At 38.8% G+C, this 15490-nt stretch overlaps 1 protein-coding gene and 1 long non-coding RNA gene across 3 annotated transcripts in view; one reads left to right on the top strand and one right to left on the bottom strand.

Annotated features, from left to right (window-relative positions):
- cdh1 (cadherin 1, type 1, E-cadherin (epithelial)) overlaps positions 1–15490 on the bottom strand; it is a 369868-nt gene that overhangs the window by 39351 nt on the left and 315027 nt on the right. Inside the window, exon 1 of one of the 2 annotated variants that reach the window (XM_012857691.3) lies at positions 1741–1957. The exons of the other annotated variant lie outside the window; for it this stretch is intronic. Coding sequence (XP_012713145.2) covers positions 1741–1791 — 51 coding nt within the window. The 5' untranslated portion in view covers positions 1792–1957. Of the gene's footprint in view, positions 1–1740; positions 1958–15490 lie in introns of those variants that run through there. 2 annotated transcript variants of the gene reach the window in all.
- Positions 11664–12018, top strand: LOC118558387. The gene is made up of 2 exons (XR_004928336.1): positions 11664–11820; positions 11892–12018. It is a non-coding gene; the product is annotated as an uncharacterized LOC118558387 (long non-coding RNA).

The raw sequence follows: 15490 nt of genomic DNA, 5'->3' as shown, positions 1-15490 counted from the left end.
AATCGTTTAGATAATAAATGATTTCTGAACTGCAAAGTACTTAGAAATGTATTTATTCATACTGTGTGTCCAATAGACATGTTAGAATTTATTAAAATAGTAAATACATAATTCTATTTAATTGCTCACATTGTGCACACTTCCTCCTTTCCCATGTGCAGGGCGCCGGTCTAATGGGAGTGAATGTAGGCGCAGGAACTTGGGCAAGCACGTGATCTGAGGCTGACTTTTAATTGGTTATCTAGGGTTTTGCATAGGGGCGCACTGCTCTGCGTCCCGGACACACCTATTCTGTTGCGTCATTACTGGTAGAGTGTCAGTACTGGCTAATTTTTTTAAAAACATTGTGTGATTGGACAATCCCCGATTCGACTCAGCTCAGCTGCAGTTCGTTAGGTTGATTCACGGTTATGCTTGCAAAGTTGAGTAGTTTCAAAATGAGAGAAAATTCTGTTTTGTCTTTACAAAAAAATGCTTTTACAAAGCGTTCACTTGAAGAAAAAAAAAACAGGATAAAGGAGCTTGGACCGGATCGTCTTAATTTACAAATTCAGCAGCAGGCAAGTGATCTCTCCACTCCATGGTTGGACAAAGTGTAGGTAGTAGTCAGCCAGTGAAGAGGCGTTGGATACTCAGTGTAGAAGACCATGAAAGGATTGCTGCAGAGGTGAGTTGTTGTGGAAAATCACTGTTACACTGGTTTATTGTAATGTTATTTAATATATTAAGATGATGTGCTTTGTAGTTAGAAATACCGTTAGTTGTGTCTATGCTGTGTAGGTATGTTGATGTAATGTTTGTCAGCAAGATATTTTATTATTTAAGTTGTACTGAAGTTTATGGGTAATGGGGAATAAAACATTTGGTTACTGAATTTTGTATAATCTTGTCCCACAAAAATGCTGTAACACATTTCATAACACAGCCTTAAAAAATGGCAGCAAATGTTATTAAAATCAGGAAAACAATCTAGAAGAAGTCTTTTCAGAAACTGTCACGCTCTTGAAGATCCTCATCACCACACCCATGACCACAGCAGAAAGCTGAAAGGTGCTTTTCAACTCTGAAAAGAATCAAGACTTTTCTGAGAAACTCAATGACTCAGGACAGGCTGAATGCATTGACCATGTTGTCAATGGAAAAAAGACTAGTCACAGAGATGACTGACTTTAACAATTAAGAATATAATTGAGAAATTTGCTGGGCAGAAGGAAAGGAGGGCAAAATTCATGTTCAAATTGTGCTATTTTTTAAGATTTGCTTTGTTTGTTTTTCATTTGTTTGTTTGTGTGCGCCCCCCTCAGTTTTTTTAGCACCAGCCGCCACTGATGACGTGACATTTCCTTTAGGAAAAGGACCTTTTTAGAATTTATTTTTGAATTATTAAAAACACCAACGTCATGGCGAGTTAACGCTGAACCCGCAGTCACAACGGAAGCGGGGCGAGGCCAGAGTCTGCCTCTAAAGGCAGCAACGACAATTATCCAGGAAGAAACCGGTTCACAGCAACAGAAAAGTGTCTGTGTGTGTGTTAAATCAGGTTTTCATCCACCATCAGCTTTAACTCTGTTCACCGTCAGAAACTTACTCCAGAAGCCGTCTCAAAATCAAATTTAAGTTTCATCAACCATGCAGGTGTTTTTCAAACTTAACACAGAACAGCATGTAAATAAAACAGTACAACTTCAAACTTCAGACATGAAATAATGGCGAAATATGTCGAAAGGACAACAAACTTACCTGAAGAAAGACGAAAAAAACGCCACAAACCGCAAACCAAGCGGTCCCCATTTGTGAGTAAAGCTTCTTATCAAATCCTTCTCGCAACTTCAACGCAGTAAAACGACTTTATATTCAGCTGCGTGGCGTCTCTCGAAACTCTCTTCTCTAGTTTCCGCGTTTTAATGCGTCCAGACTGGCGAGTTGCTGCAGGTACTCTCAGAAGGTGACGTCAGCTCACAGGTGCGCCCCTTCCGGGTTCCTGATATGGGCATAAAGCGGCACACCTGAGCAGACAGAAACCAATAGTTTCACTTACTTTCCCTTCATAACTTGGAAGCTCACAGGAATATAGCAGACCCTAGTAATTGGTGTCCATCTGAGTCAGTGTTCAGCAGTGATCCAAGTCTAACCTCACCGAGCTGCTCTCCATAGCTTTAGTCTCATTTCCTTTACAGACTCTCCAGCAAGACTCCCCCACCCCCACCCTTTCTCTGTCATACTCTCTCTCGCACACACTAAATCAAATCACAGTCCTATTTATAACTAGTTATAAATATCTAAATTACCCTTCAGATCTGCATTCACCCTGAGCATGCAACAAAAATGTTTTTGAATATAAACAGAAAGCTATTTGGGTCATTATGGATAATTGAACTTAAAAACATAAAAAGCTTGTTGCTCTGGCATTGTCATAAATTGTAGAAATACAGCATTGAGTAATTAGCATTTTTTGGTATTCTCATCAGTGTGGTTTGTTTGAATATTTCTACTGCTTACAATGTCATCACGTGTCTGGTTTACGTTCAGAAAAATATAATGTGATTGATTTGTGCCCTTAATTGAAGTGCTGAATGCAACAGTGGGTCAGACAAACAAAAACGCATACAGATTAATGTCATTAGTTATGTCATTGTTGTCCATGTAAAATTAAAGGTGGAACCTTTAAAATAATTCCCATGCTTAAACGTTGATGGAGGCCAGTCATCAAAGCTATCCCTGAGTCCAAATGTGCTTTTTGTTAGGTTGATACAGTGTCAGCATGCACCATAATTTTCAAAGCACAAATGCATGACACTAAAAATATAAAGCAACATAAATTAAAAGCTGAGGATTTTATCACTAGCATAGCATTGTATCACTTCTATAGGGTAGCCTACAGTTGCTTTATGTCTTATTTACAAGACAGAAAGGCTTTTTACAACAAACATATGAGTCTGAATATTGTTTGTGGTTCAATCTTCTCAGCAATGACTGTTCGGCAGAAATTCCTGCCTTGTATGACCAGTTTGCTAGCTAAGATCAGACGTCAGATGTTAGCTGTAATTTCATCTTTAGTTAGCTTCAGCTTCAGTACTGTTTGTAAAAATATAATTGTGTAATTTAAAGTGGGGAAAGCAAACAAAGCACTATATCTCAGGTTACTTACCATAAATAACAGCCAGATTCAAACAACTAATGTTAGCAACATTTCATGCTAATCCATTTTAGTCTGTGCATTGAAGAGGTTTTTGTCCTTGATTTTTCTTTCTTTGTTCAGTTGTTGTTTTTTTAATTCAGTTTGAATTTTTTAAAGTTTTCTTTTTATTCTAATTCATAGTTCTTCCATTTTCCCCTGTAATCCAGGCTGTAAGGATAAGTATCACTACTGCCAAAGTAGTTCTAGGCTTTCCTGAAAGTGGCTAGAAGGGGCTAAATGACATCATCAGCTTATTTGCATACCTCTGAATGAAATTGTAATAGACGCTGTAAGAGACAGGAGTATGAGGGAGAGACAAACAGGAAGTAAAAACAATATACATATGTTTGACATTATAAATAAAAATGTCTTATTATTATTATTATTATTATTATTATTATTATTATTATTATTATTATTATTATTTTATTATTATTATCATTATTGATAATGCACTATGAATCAGTTTATGAATCAAATCAGCTTTTTTATATAGTGCCACATCACAACAGATATCTGGTGGCCCTTTACAGAGTCAGTTTAATCAAATCATACAGACAGATTTGTCAAAAGTTTTCTGTCTTGGACCGTTCATTCCTCCTGAAAGACCACACAGCCACAGTAATGCATTTTGTTTGAAAAGTGCCTTTCATAACACTCAATGATACTTTACAATATTAAAACCAAACAAATGGCAATACAAAGCATCAATAATCTAAAACAATTGTACAATAAAACATTTATATAATATGGGCAGCTTTAAAAATGTAAGTTTTAAGGTGACTTTTAAAATGGGGGAGCAAGTTAACACTGTGGATATCAGGAGGCAGTTGATTCCAGAGCTGGGGGGCAGAATAGGAAAAAGCTCTGCCACCCATGGTCTTGTGGCAGATAGAGGGGACAATGGCTACATTCTCCCCCCTCCATCCAACAGGACAAGTTCTGACACAAGTCAGAAGTCACAAGTCTGAGGCCATGAGAATATCATTAGTGATTTTTACCAGAGCTGTTTCAGAGCTATGATGAGCTCTTAAGCCTGACTGAAACTTTTTAAACAGGCCATTACTGTGTACATGTTCACATACTTGACAAGCAAGTATTTTCACAAGAATTTTAGTTAGGAAAAAATATTAGATATAGGTCTGTAATTTATTAAGTAATTTTCATCAACAGAGGGTTTCTTAAGTAAAGGTTTAATAACAGCTACGTTAAAAGCCTGTGGCATATATCCATTTACTAAAGATAGATTATTCATGTCATGTTTGAAAACTGTTGTGAAATCAGCCTCAGGAAAATAACATAATATCAGACTTTGTGGCTGATCTAAGGTCAGGGTAGATGTGGGGGACTACTATTCAATTCAATTCAATTTTTTGATATAGCGCCAATTCATGAAACATGTCATCTATAGTCACTCCTTCCCCCAGGGACTGCCTCTCACAGCAGAGGGACTTAGCTGCCCAGGTTTATCATTCTTTCAGCGTTGCCAGATTAGGTGGTTTTCCGCTCAGTTGGGTGGTTTTAATTTTTATTTTGCAGGTATAATTTGCTTTGGGCAGGTGGACATAATTTGGGCGGATTTGAAGTCAGTTCGGCAGTTTTTGAGTTAACCTGTTAATGTCATAATTTCATCATTGGTCATCAGCAGTTATTGGGGATATTTGACTCAACCGTGTACTGATCACAAATCCCAATGGCCTGTATAGTTCAGATGAGTTCAGCGTTCAGATGTTGCATTCAGATTTTCAGCCTTTCATTCAACTGTGGATTTTGTAATAAAGTTAAGAAATCATAACGACCATAGTAAATGTAATTATTTTAAATGTGTAGAATTAAGCTTTGCATATTTATGTGTGCACATTGATCATAGTTTGTGTCTTTCAAACATAAAACAAAAGTTGTTTTGAGGCTGATCTGCAAACATGTTAGGGGCAAGGATGTCACATTACACTCACACTGGATTTGTCGTTGCTGTGCTATGTTGTGTGGTCTTTAGCAAAAGAACTCTGTCAGGTTCTGTTGGATTGCTGCTTTTGGAAACGCATAGTATTGTAAGGTCCGCCCATACAATCAATATAACATTATTTGATTGGGCGGGTGTTTTGTGTGTTGTGGCAGTTTTTGACATATTTTTGGGCTGGTGAAGAGCTCTTTTAAGCTAAACCTGAGGGTTTTGAAAAATACTCAGAAAAGACAGGGCTATGTGGGAATACTGTTATTTCTTTACAATCAATGCCATATGTCAGTACTTGGTCCAAAGGATGACATGGGTAGTTGGATATTTTGACCAAAACCAATTGAATCTAGGACAATTCTTAAGACTACATTAAGGTTATCACATTCAGTGTCAACATGAATGTAAAAATCCCTCACTATAATAATATTGTCAGTGTTTAACACTAAATCGAAGGGGATGGTGCCGTCTAACCACGGCAACATCTCCGACAAAGCGGAGACGCTGGAGCATTGCACATTGTTTAGGGTTGATTGAACGGGGGATGCGAATATAAGCATCCCCCATTCAAAGGAGGACTGGCAGTTTATATCTACAACTCCCGGTGCACTTTTGGCAAAAATCGTCGGAATCATCTGTTTACCTGACGTGGAATACCTTGCAGTTAAGTGCAGACCTTTTAAACTGGCTGGAGAGCTCGGTTCTGTATAATCATTGCTGTTTATATCCAACAGATGGCTATTGCTAAGCTAGCTCTTGAAGAACTGTACTGCTTTGTTAGTGGCCAAATCAACAGTAATCCAGAGGTGGCTATGATAATTGCTGGGGACTTTACCCATGTTAATTTAAAGTTGTGCTCCCCAATTTCCATAAATTTATTAAGTTCCCGACTAGAGACAATAATACATTAGATTAAGTTTACTGTAACATCCCAAGAGCATACAAAGCTGACACAACTCCTTTCTTTGGCTCATCAGATCACATCTCTGTGGACCTGATTCCACACAAGCCACTGATCTGTAGAACCAGACTGGTGATAAACACTCAGGTGGGGACAGAAAAGCCCTGCTTAGCTCTACAGGACTGTTTTGGAAACACTGACTGAGATGTATTTAAAGAGGGCACTGACTTACAAAGCTACACATCATCTGTGCTTTCCTATATCCAGTTCTACACTGATGCTGTCCTACCCACAAAGACAGAATGTTTTTGCATCGAGGATCACTTCAACAATCCACGTGACATGTGGAGAGGTATCAGAAACATCACGGAGTACAAGCACAAACAGCTTCTTTGCATGCTTCCACTCTCCAAGCAGCAGGGAGCCTGAACATCATCCCCAGCCAGAGGGGCACCACCAGCCTATCGTCCTGTAGCCCCACCAAGTAACCTCTTCCCTTAAAAAGGTAAACACCAACAAGGCTGCAGGTCCAACATGGTGTCAACCCAGACGCTTAAATCGTGTGCGGACCTGCTAGCAGGGGTCTTTCCAGACATCTTCAACCTCTCCCTGCAACTCTCCACGGTTCCTGTCTGACTGATATCCTCCGTTATCGTGCCTGTCCCCAAGAAACCAATCATCACCTGCCTCAATGTCACCTTCCTCGTCCAATCGCTCTGACCCTCATCATAATGATGAGGAATCCCACTACAGGGATGAGTTCTACGATCTCACACAATGGTGCTCTAGGTAAAACGTGATCCTGAGCACCAACAAGACCAAGAGACAATAATAGACTACAGAAGGTCCAGGAGGACTGAACACTCTCTGCTCCTCTCTACATACAGGGGTAGGTGGTGGAGCGAGTGGACAGCATTAGGTTCCTGGCCATTCACATGTCCTCCGACCTCACCTGGATTGCAAACAACTCCCACCTCCCACTTGGTGAAGAAGGCCCAACAACGGCTCTTCTTCCTCAGGAAACTGAAAAGGTCTGGACTTCCCACTAAACTGCTAAAAAACTTCTATAGAGCTAGCATAGAGAGTGGAACGCTTCCCGGGCGCCGCACATGGCAGCCCAATGCTCCCCACGGGTGATGGGTTAAAAGCAGAGAACAAATTTCGTTGTAATGTATGTTTCAATTTATGTTTCAATGACAATAAAGATGATATTACTATTACTATTGTTTTATGCATCAACATGACTGTATGGTATGGGAGCTGCACAGTTCAGGAGAGGAAGGACTTAGCATGGGTGATGAAAACAGCGCAGAGGACTCTGGGATGCTGTCTGTAGAATCTAGACTCAATTTATGCAGAACGTGTCCAAAGAAGGGCCAGACGCATCTTTACTGATCCCACCCACTCAGGCATATCCTGAGTGGGTGGGATCAGTGCCCCTCTCCCATCAGGTATCTGGCCTCAAAGCCAAAACAAATAAACTTAGAAACAGCTTCTTCCCAAGAGCTGTGAGGGCTACCACCCCCTGATGGGAACTTTAAAATCATCCCACTGTTATTTGCCCATCATATGTTACAATCACCTTAATATTACTGCCTACTTGCACACTATCATTTCAGAATATCTACATTCACATTGCTGTAAACAAAGCCTCAAATCATCATTGTACAGTAAGCACCTTACTATCCCATTATCTGTTATGTGTGACTCTCCAGAATGCTACAAAAAAAAAAAAAACACTGTAACAGTTTGCCTTCATTATGTGTAATGTTAACCGGAGTGACCAGAGAGAAATTTCTTCATGGTAAGACGCGGTGACAATAAAACACTGTTGACTCTTAAATCAAGTAAGAAGTTTGAGAACAGAAACAAAAACTGAGAGTAAGGGCCTGTTGGACGATACAAAACAACAAACAGAAGAGGTTTTATTGCTTTGCACTCCTCCTCCTTGCATATATATGCATATATATATATATATATATATATATATATATATATATATATATATATATATATATATATATATATATATATATATATATATATATATATATATATATATATTATATTATATTATATTATACAGATTGGTCAAAAATGTCCTATATAAGGAAACCAATTGATTGCATCAAAGTCCTGACAAGCAGCATTCACTCCTGGGGAAGCATAGAGCCACAGGGAGAGTCGTCTGCATTGTACATGGCTTTGCTGCAATCCCTCATACTGAGCAAGTATGAAGCGACAGTGGGAAGAAAAACTCCCCATTAACGGGACGGAAAACCTCCGGCAGAACCGGGCTCAGTATGAACGGTCATCTGCCTCGATCGACTGGGGGTTACAGAAGACAGAGCAGAGACACAACAAGAGAGACAAAAAAGCACACAAGCACACATTGATCCAGTAATCTGTTCTACATTAGATGGTAGTAGCGGATGATGTCACATATACACACACACACACACACACACACACACACACACACACACACACACACACACACACACATATATATATATATATATATATATATATATATATATATATATATAGATATATATATATATATATATGGAGGGATATATATATATATATATATATAGTATATATAATATATATATATATATGTATTATATATATTATCTATATATATATATATATATAATCTATTATCTATAGTGTATATAATTATATGTATATATATATATATCTGTTATATTCTTATCATATATCTGTGTTCTTCTCTCTATCTCTCTATATCTCTGTGTGTCTATCTATATCTGTGTATATCTCTCTCTATTCTCTCTCTCTTCTGTTGTGTCTCTCTACTCATGTCCTATCTTCTCTCTCTCTCATCTAATCTATCTCTATCTATCGCTCTGTCATCTGTCCTCGATCTCTGCTCTGTCTACTATCTTGATTCTATCTACTCTCATTCTCTCTCCTCTCTCTCTCTCTCTCTCTCTCTCTCTCATCTCTCTCTCTCTCTCTCTGTTCATCTCTCTCTCTCTCCTCTCTCTCTCTCTACTTCTCTCTCTCTCTCTCTCTCTCTCTCCTCTCTCCTTATCTATTCTGTGTGTGTGTGTCTATGTGCCCTCCTCCGCTACTCCATCTATGTAGAATATGAATATGTATGTATGTATGTATGTCTGTGTGTTTAGAAGGAGTTGACTCATTTATGCTAACATAGTCCATTACAGCCAGAGCGACCTTATATTCAATAAACCACATTTAATTGTATTATTTTTGTTCAATTTGAATCATATTTTTTTCTATCAGATTTCTTCTGATTTGCTCCTTTTAGATCAGTTTTTAATCTGTTTAGTTTTGGCCATGTGAAAGACACTGTCTCAATGGGGTAATGGGTGGGTAACGGTACAGAAGCTGCAAAGAGGTGTGTTAAACTTCCTGGTGTTGTGCAATTATACACTGTTTAAAGTTATTTAATGTTTATTAAATAACCCTCTTTCTGTTAAGTATTGTCTGGTGATGATCAGCTCTTAACCTGATATCAAGACAATGGTTGAAAGGGATGTATTTGAGCACTGTCACTACCCGATCCGTACAGGAAGCACGATCCGTACAATCAGCTCATTTGCGCGTGCACAAACATATTAACTTCCGGTTGGCAATATTTCGTTTTTCTTACTTTTTTATTCTTTCGTATTTTTTTGAAGCGGGGGTTTCTTTTAGTATATCTTTGTATTTGCGTCAATATTGCAGATTCTAAAAATGAAAAACAGAAAAACATTAAAAAAGTTAAATCGCCGTGGGTACTAATGACGAGGTCTTCTCTTGTTTTTGTACACCAGAGGGCGCTAAAATGTCAACTGATAACTTTAACGTTCTAATAAAACTATTTTATACAGATTAATTGTGTTCAAGTTAATTATACAACTTTATGTAGTGTAAAACATTACAATATATTAGGGCTGGGCAACGATTAAAATATTTAATCGCGATTAATCGCGATTAATCGCATTGTATTTACAAACTCCAAGAATGAATTCAAAAGTAGTGTAAAGAGCACTTTTATTTTAATGTTCTGCTGCCATATGAACAAAAGGGTTGTAACATTTGTAGCACTTATTTTATACTGGATATTTTCAACCCATCTATTGAATTTAGTGCACTAGTTGATCTTTTCTTCATAAGAGAACAGCAAGCACTGCAGCCAAAATATGGCCTTTTTTGACCTGCTGTATATTAGCCAGTCCCTAAGCTTGATGTATCATGAAACTGTTGACCTTTTGGGTTTTGTGGTTTTTATTTTATTATTACAATTAAATAATAATAATAATAATAATGTTATGTTCAGTGTTTTTTCGCTAATCCACCTCTTATATATTTCAATCCTTATGTAATTTTGTCTGTGTTGTGTGCACCTGCCTGTTGCTTTAATCCTATAAATTTCCCCGTCGTGGGATAAAAAAAGGATTAACTAATGTTATCTTATCTTAAATAACACTTTTTAATATATGTACTGGGTTCTTTCAAGGTCTTAATTACATGTTATGTGTGGGCTCCAGTAACATCCATCCATCCATCCATCCATCCACTGATCTACCTGGATGTTCCCTGGAGGACTGAAACGCCTCAGTCAGAGACGTCTGTGGGTCTGTCGGGGCAGTGAGAGAAGTTTCGTCTCCTCTCTCCGTTTCTGGGGCTCGACGTTTTCATGTTTTTTCACGTGCTTAGATAAATTTGTTGTGTTTCCACTGAAATGAACCGGCTTTTTACAAAACATACAGCTTGATTTCATTTACGGTATTAAAATAAAGCCAAACGGTGCTACTTCCCCTGTTCATGTTTTTTCGCTGCTGCGGTCTCTCTCAGCTGTTTGTGTGTTAAGTTTGGGTGCGAGCTGAGTGGGCGGGCCAGGCTGAGCCTGCGTGCTGATTGGCTGGCGCCGCTGAGCCATGTACGAGAGGGGAGGGGGAGCGGGAGAGTGCTGCCGTGACAGCTCGCTGCAGTCAGCGCGCCTGCTGACTGACACTGACTGAAAGCATGTGAGCAACATGCGTTAATGCGCGATAAAATAAATATCGCCGTTAATAGTCTAATGAATTAACGCGAAATTAACGCGTTAACTTGCCCAGCCCTACTATATATATATATATATATATATAGATCCTAGATAGAGATATATATACTATATAGTAGATATATAGAGATGATATATATATCGGATCGATATCTACGATAGATATATAGATATATATATATATACCCTCCATATAGTATATATAGAATAATATAATATCTATATATATATATATCTATATATATTATATATATATATTGTCAGGGTTTTCGCGGGCATGCCCGATTAGGGTGCTATCCTTTTCCCCTCACAGGTGGCCTTGATGAGCAAGGAGGCGTGCTGTGGCAGGTGTTCGGCCCTACGCGCGCTGGGTTGGACTATTTAAGCGGATGGCTGCCAGCACACACCACTGCCAGAGTGTTAACCTAGTGTAAGCCTCAGTTGGCCACTGTCAGATGACAGCTCACTTACCCTGTCGGTAACTTTGTTCTCCCTGTGTCCCAGGTTTACCTCAAGCCCTGGATCCCGTCCTAAACGCTTTCGAAGCTCAAGCACCCGTCGCCTGATCGCTCCAGATCCTTGCCCTCCGATCACAGCTGGCAGTCGGTCCAGGATTCCTCCGAGTTCCGTCAGCTGGACCCGACCCACTCTCGCCCGGCACGCCAACCTGCCTTCTCGTCCTCTGTGCTCCGAACGCCCGTAGAGCCCGTAGACCACTCCCCTTGGCTAAGTCTCAGCTGATCTCGGTAAGAGCGCACCGGTGGATTCGCTTCACGAACCCATTGTCCGGATCTAACCGTTTCCTCTCGTTTCAAAGGTCCGATTCCCCATCGCCTCCTGTGAACCAGACGTTCCTTCGCTCCCAGCCGTCTCCCGAGCCCCTGCGTTTTCTGATCTCGGCGGATTAATTGTTTGCCCTAAAGAATAAACTGTTGGAACTCTGACTTGTTCTCCTGAGTGTCCCTGCATGTGGGTCAGACACCTGAAAAGCATGACATATATATATATATATATATATATATATATATATATATATATATATATATATATATCGTGCCTTCTGTACGGATCGGGTAGTGACAAGCACTAGCGATCTTTTAACAGCAAAACTTGCACATACATAGAATAAAGGAGTGACAACTTCTTTTCAAGTTCAAGAATTTAATAACAGAAATAAAATGAACATCCAGAGAACATCACTATGTAATGCTGTTTACCTGAATTAACACAATATTTCGATTAAAGGCATACTATGCAACCGGGGTTGATTTTCCAGCGAGGCTCCCCCCAGAGGGCGAAAGTAAAAGTGCACTGTCATAAAGATGCTCAGCTGTTCTGGTTTCTCCGTCAAGACAGGCGTGGTTGTTTTGAGCTTAGCAGACAGGCGAACGCAACGAAAAGTAAAAAAAAAAAACGGCAGTACAAACAATGAACACAGTGAAAGTATGAACATCAGGCTTCCCGGAGCGCTATCTTGGCAACATTCAAAAAATAAAATAAAAATAAAAATAATAATAATAATAATAATAATAATAATAATAATAATAAAACTTGATATGCTTGCATGTTTATTTGAGGTTAACACGCGGTTCTTTGTTGCTTTCGCGCGTGCATATAGTGAATGGCAGGGCAAAAACACATGGAGTTCTCGTCGTAAAGCAAGACCGACTCTCGCGGTCTTGCACGAGACTTCTGAGCCTGTGGGTGCGAGCTGAGGGCTCCTGCAATTGCAAGTGCGGTATTTCCCCCACAGACCACCAGGGCGGCCGAGAAAACCTTTGTTCGACCTGAAATGACTCATTTAATCATCCAAAACGGTATGGAACACATTAATTAACTGAAAAATGTTGCATAGTATGCCTTTAAAAGACTGTTAAAAAGCAAAGTAGATTTAAATAAAAGGATGAAATCAAAAATGCTTAATATAAAGCAAAATTCAACATCTTTTGAAAAGCAAGATCTTTAGTCCTTTTTTGAAGGTCTCTACAGTCTGGACATTTCCGGGGATAGTGTAATTAAGGAAATGTCATTCAAAACATGTCATTCAAAACGATTCATGTCCCCATTAATCAAGAACATAAAGTCCCTCTACTGTAGAGGAACATTATGCAAGGTGGAAGGGAGTAAGATGTATAGGGTAGAGCAACTGTGGCTTGTTGGATTGAGTAGTTGTCTGGCAATCAGAAGGTTGTTGGTTCAATTCCAGCTTTTCTTTTTTTTCTATTTTTTCCATTTTTTTCTCTTTTTTCTTCTTTTTTTCCCTTTTTCTTCCTTTTTTTCCTCTTGTTTTTCCTTTTTTTCTCTTTTTTTTCTTTCTGTTTTCCTTTTTTTCCCTTGAAACATGTCAATGTTCCCCTCAGCAAGGCACTTAACCCCAAGTTGCCTACCGAGCTGTGTCTTGGTGTATAAATTTGTGTGTTAGTGAGAGCCACTGGGTGAATGTGGCTATAGTGTACAGTGTATTGGGTGGAGAGCATGATTGGAAAAGTGCTATATAAGTTCAGTCTGTTTACCAATTGAGTGCACATCCATAATTTGTGGCAAAGGGGATTTTGTTTCCATTCCTCAATGTTTCTTTTCAGGCTCTGTGTGAGTTATGTTGTATTAAATCATTGGCTTGTACTATTTTGTTTCAAGTGGCTGCTGTGAAGTATTAGTGGAAGTAAATCTAGCCGTTCAGAAATTAATCTTGCTGTAGGTCTGACTGTATGGCTCCTTGGAGATGACAGCTGAAATCAGCTTTTCAAGATTTTATAACCGATATCTATCTTTGTAAGTCTTTTGTTATTTTTTTCTGTTTGTTTTGTTTTCACTTTTGTTTGTAGCACTTTAAGACACTCGTAATAATATCCATCATTGGTATAATGTTACTCCATCCATCCATTTCTCTACCCGCTTATCCGTGTAGGGTCGTGAGGTGTCTAGTGCTTATCTCCATTGGTCAATGGGTAAGAGGCAGGGTCCACTATGGGCAGAGCAATGTTATTATTTTTAAATAGTTATTATTATTACAGTGTGGCAAAAAAGTATTTATCCTACTTAGAAAGATGAGAAAGGTCTGTATTTTTTTATTATAGATACACTTAACCATGAGAGACAAAATGAGAAAAAAAATCAAGGACATCACATTGTATGGTTTTTAAAGAATTTATTTGGAAATTATGGTGGAAAATAAGTATTGAGTCACCCACAAACAAGCAAGATGTCTGGCCCTCACAGACGTGTAACTTCTTCTTTAAGAAGCTCTTCTGTCCACCACGTGTTACCTTTATTAATGGCATGTGTTTGAACTTGTTAACTGTATAAAAGACATCTGTCCACAGCCTCAAACAGTTGGCCTCTAAACTCAACCATGACCAAGACCAAAGAGCTGTCGACAGACACCAGGAAGAAAACTGTAGACCTGAAGAGTGAATCTACAATAGGCAAGCAGGTTGGTGTGAATAAATGGACTGTAGGGGCAATTGTGAGAAAATGGAAGACATACAAGACCATTGATAATCTTCCTAGATCTGGGGCCCCACACACGATCTTCCTCAGCAAACTGAGCCTATTGTGAGTCTAGATCACAATTGGCTCAGTAATTATGTTTGGATGGAATGTGCATCCAATGTTTCTATAACTGTCACTGCTCTTAAGTTTTTCTTACCTTTTTGGAGAAAAGCGTCTGATTTCTCCTCGCTTTGATCTCAGTGCATCCAGAATGTATTCACACGTGTAATTTGAGCAGACCAGAGAAATAAATGTCAGTCCACACAGTGACAATCAAGTGATGGATTTACAATCTACAACCCCTTTTTGATTCTACAACCCCTTTTTGATTCTTACTCAACATACACATTTCATTCTCATTCTAACAGTGATAAAAAAATAAGAGTCTGGTTGTAAAGCTCTGCTAGGAATATTGCTACTATTACTGTTCTTATTAGTAAGTTTAACTGTCTAAATCATTTTAGTGAGAAACTGAGACAGAGAACCTTTTAACAGAGAGCAGTCAAGTGAAGTGAGTGCAATATCTTACCATTCATTCTTCCTTCCAACACACAGATAAAAGGGTGTGGGGGAGGAGAGAAATGAGCGGTCAATCCAAAGTCATCACCACTTAGACAGATTAAGGAAGATGTGATGGAGAGGAAGAGAAGAAGAACGGAATGAGTAAGAAGAGTGGGAGAAGGAAGAGGAGGACAGCGTGTCAGATTACAGTTTTGAGCTTCTTCAGTTTGAAGGTTGAGTGTTTCACTTCCTTTTATGTGTCTACAGTATGTTTAATTGAACATTGAGAAGTCTATGCAGAGGTTGCTTGCACAACCACAAGTGTCCAATTTTTAAATTCTTAAATTAAAGTGCAATGTTAAAATTACACTTTAGATAGGATATAACAAAAAACCTATAACAATGGGGTTCCAAATTGTCTTT

The sequence above is a fragment of the Fundulus heteroclitus genome, unplaced genomic scaffold, assembly GCF_011125445.2.
Source record: "Fundulus heteroclitus isolate FHET01 unplaced genomic scaffold, MU-UCD_Fhet_4.1 scaffold_126, whole genome shotgun sequence".
Taxonomy (NCBI): Eukaryota; Metazoa; Chordata; class Actinopteri; order Cyprinodontiformes; family Fundulidae; genus Fundulus; species Fundulus heteroclitus.
The sequence above is the reverse complement of the archived record's forward strand: the minus strand, read 5'-3'. Positions and strand labels throughout refer to the sequence as shown.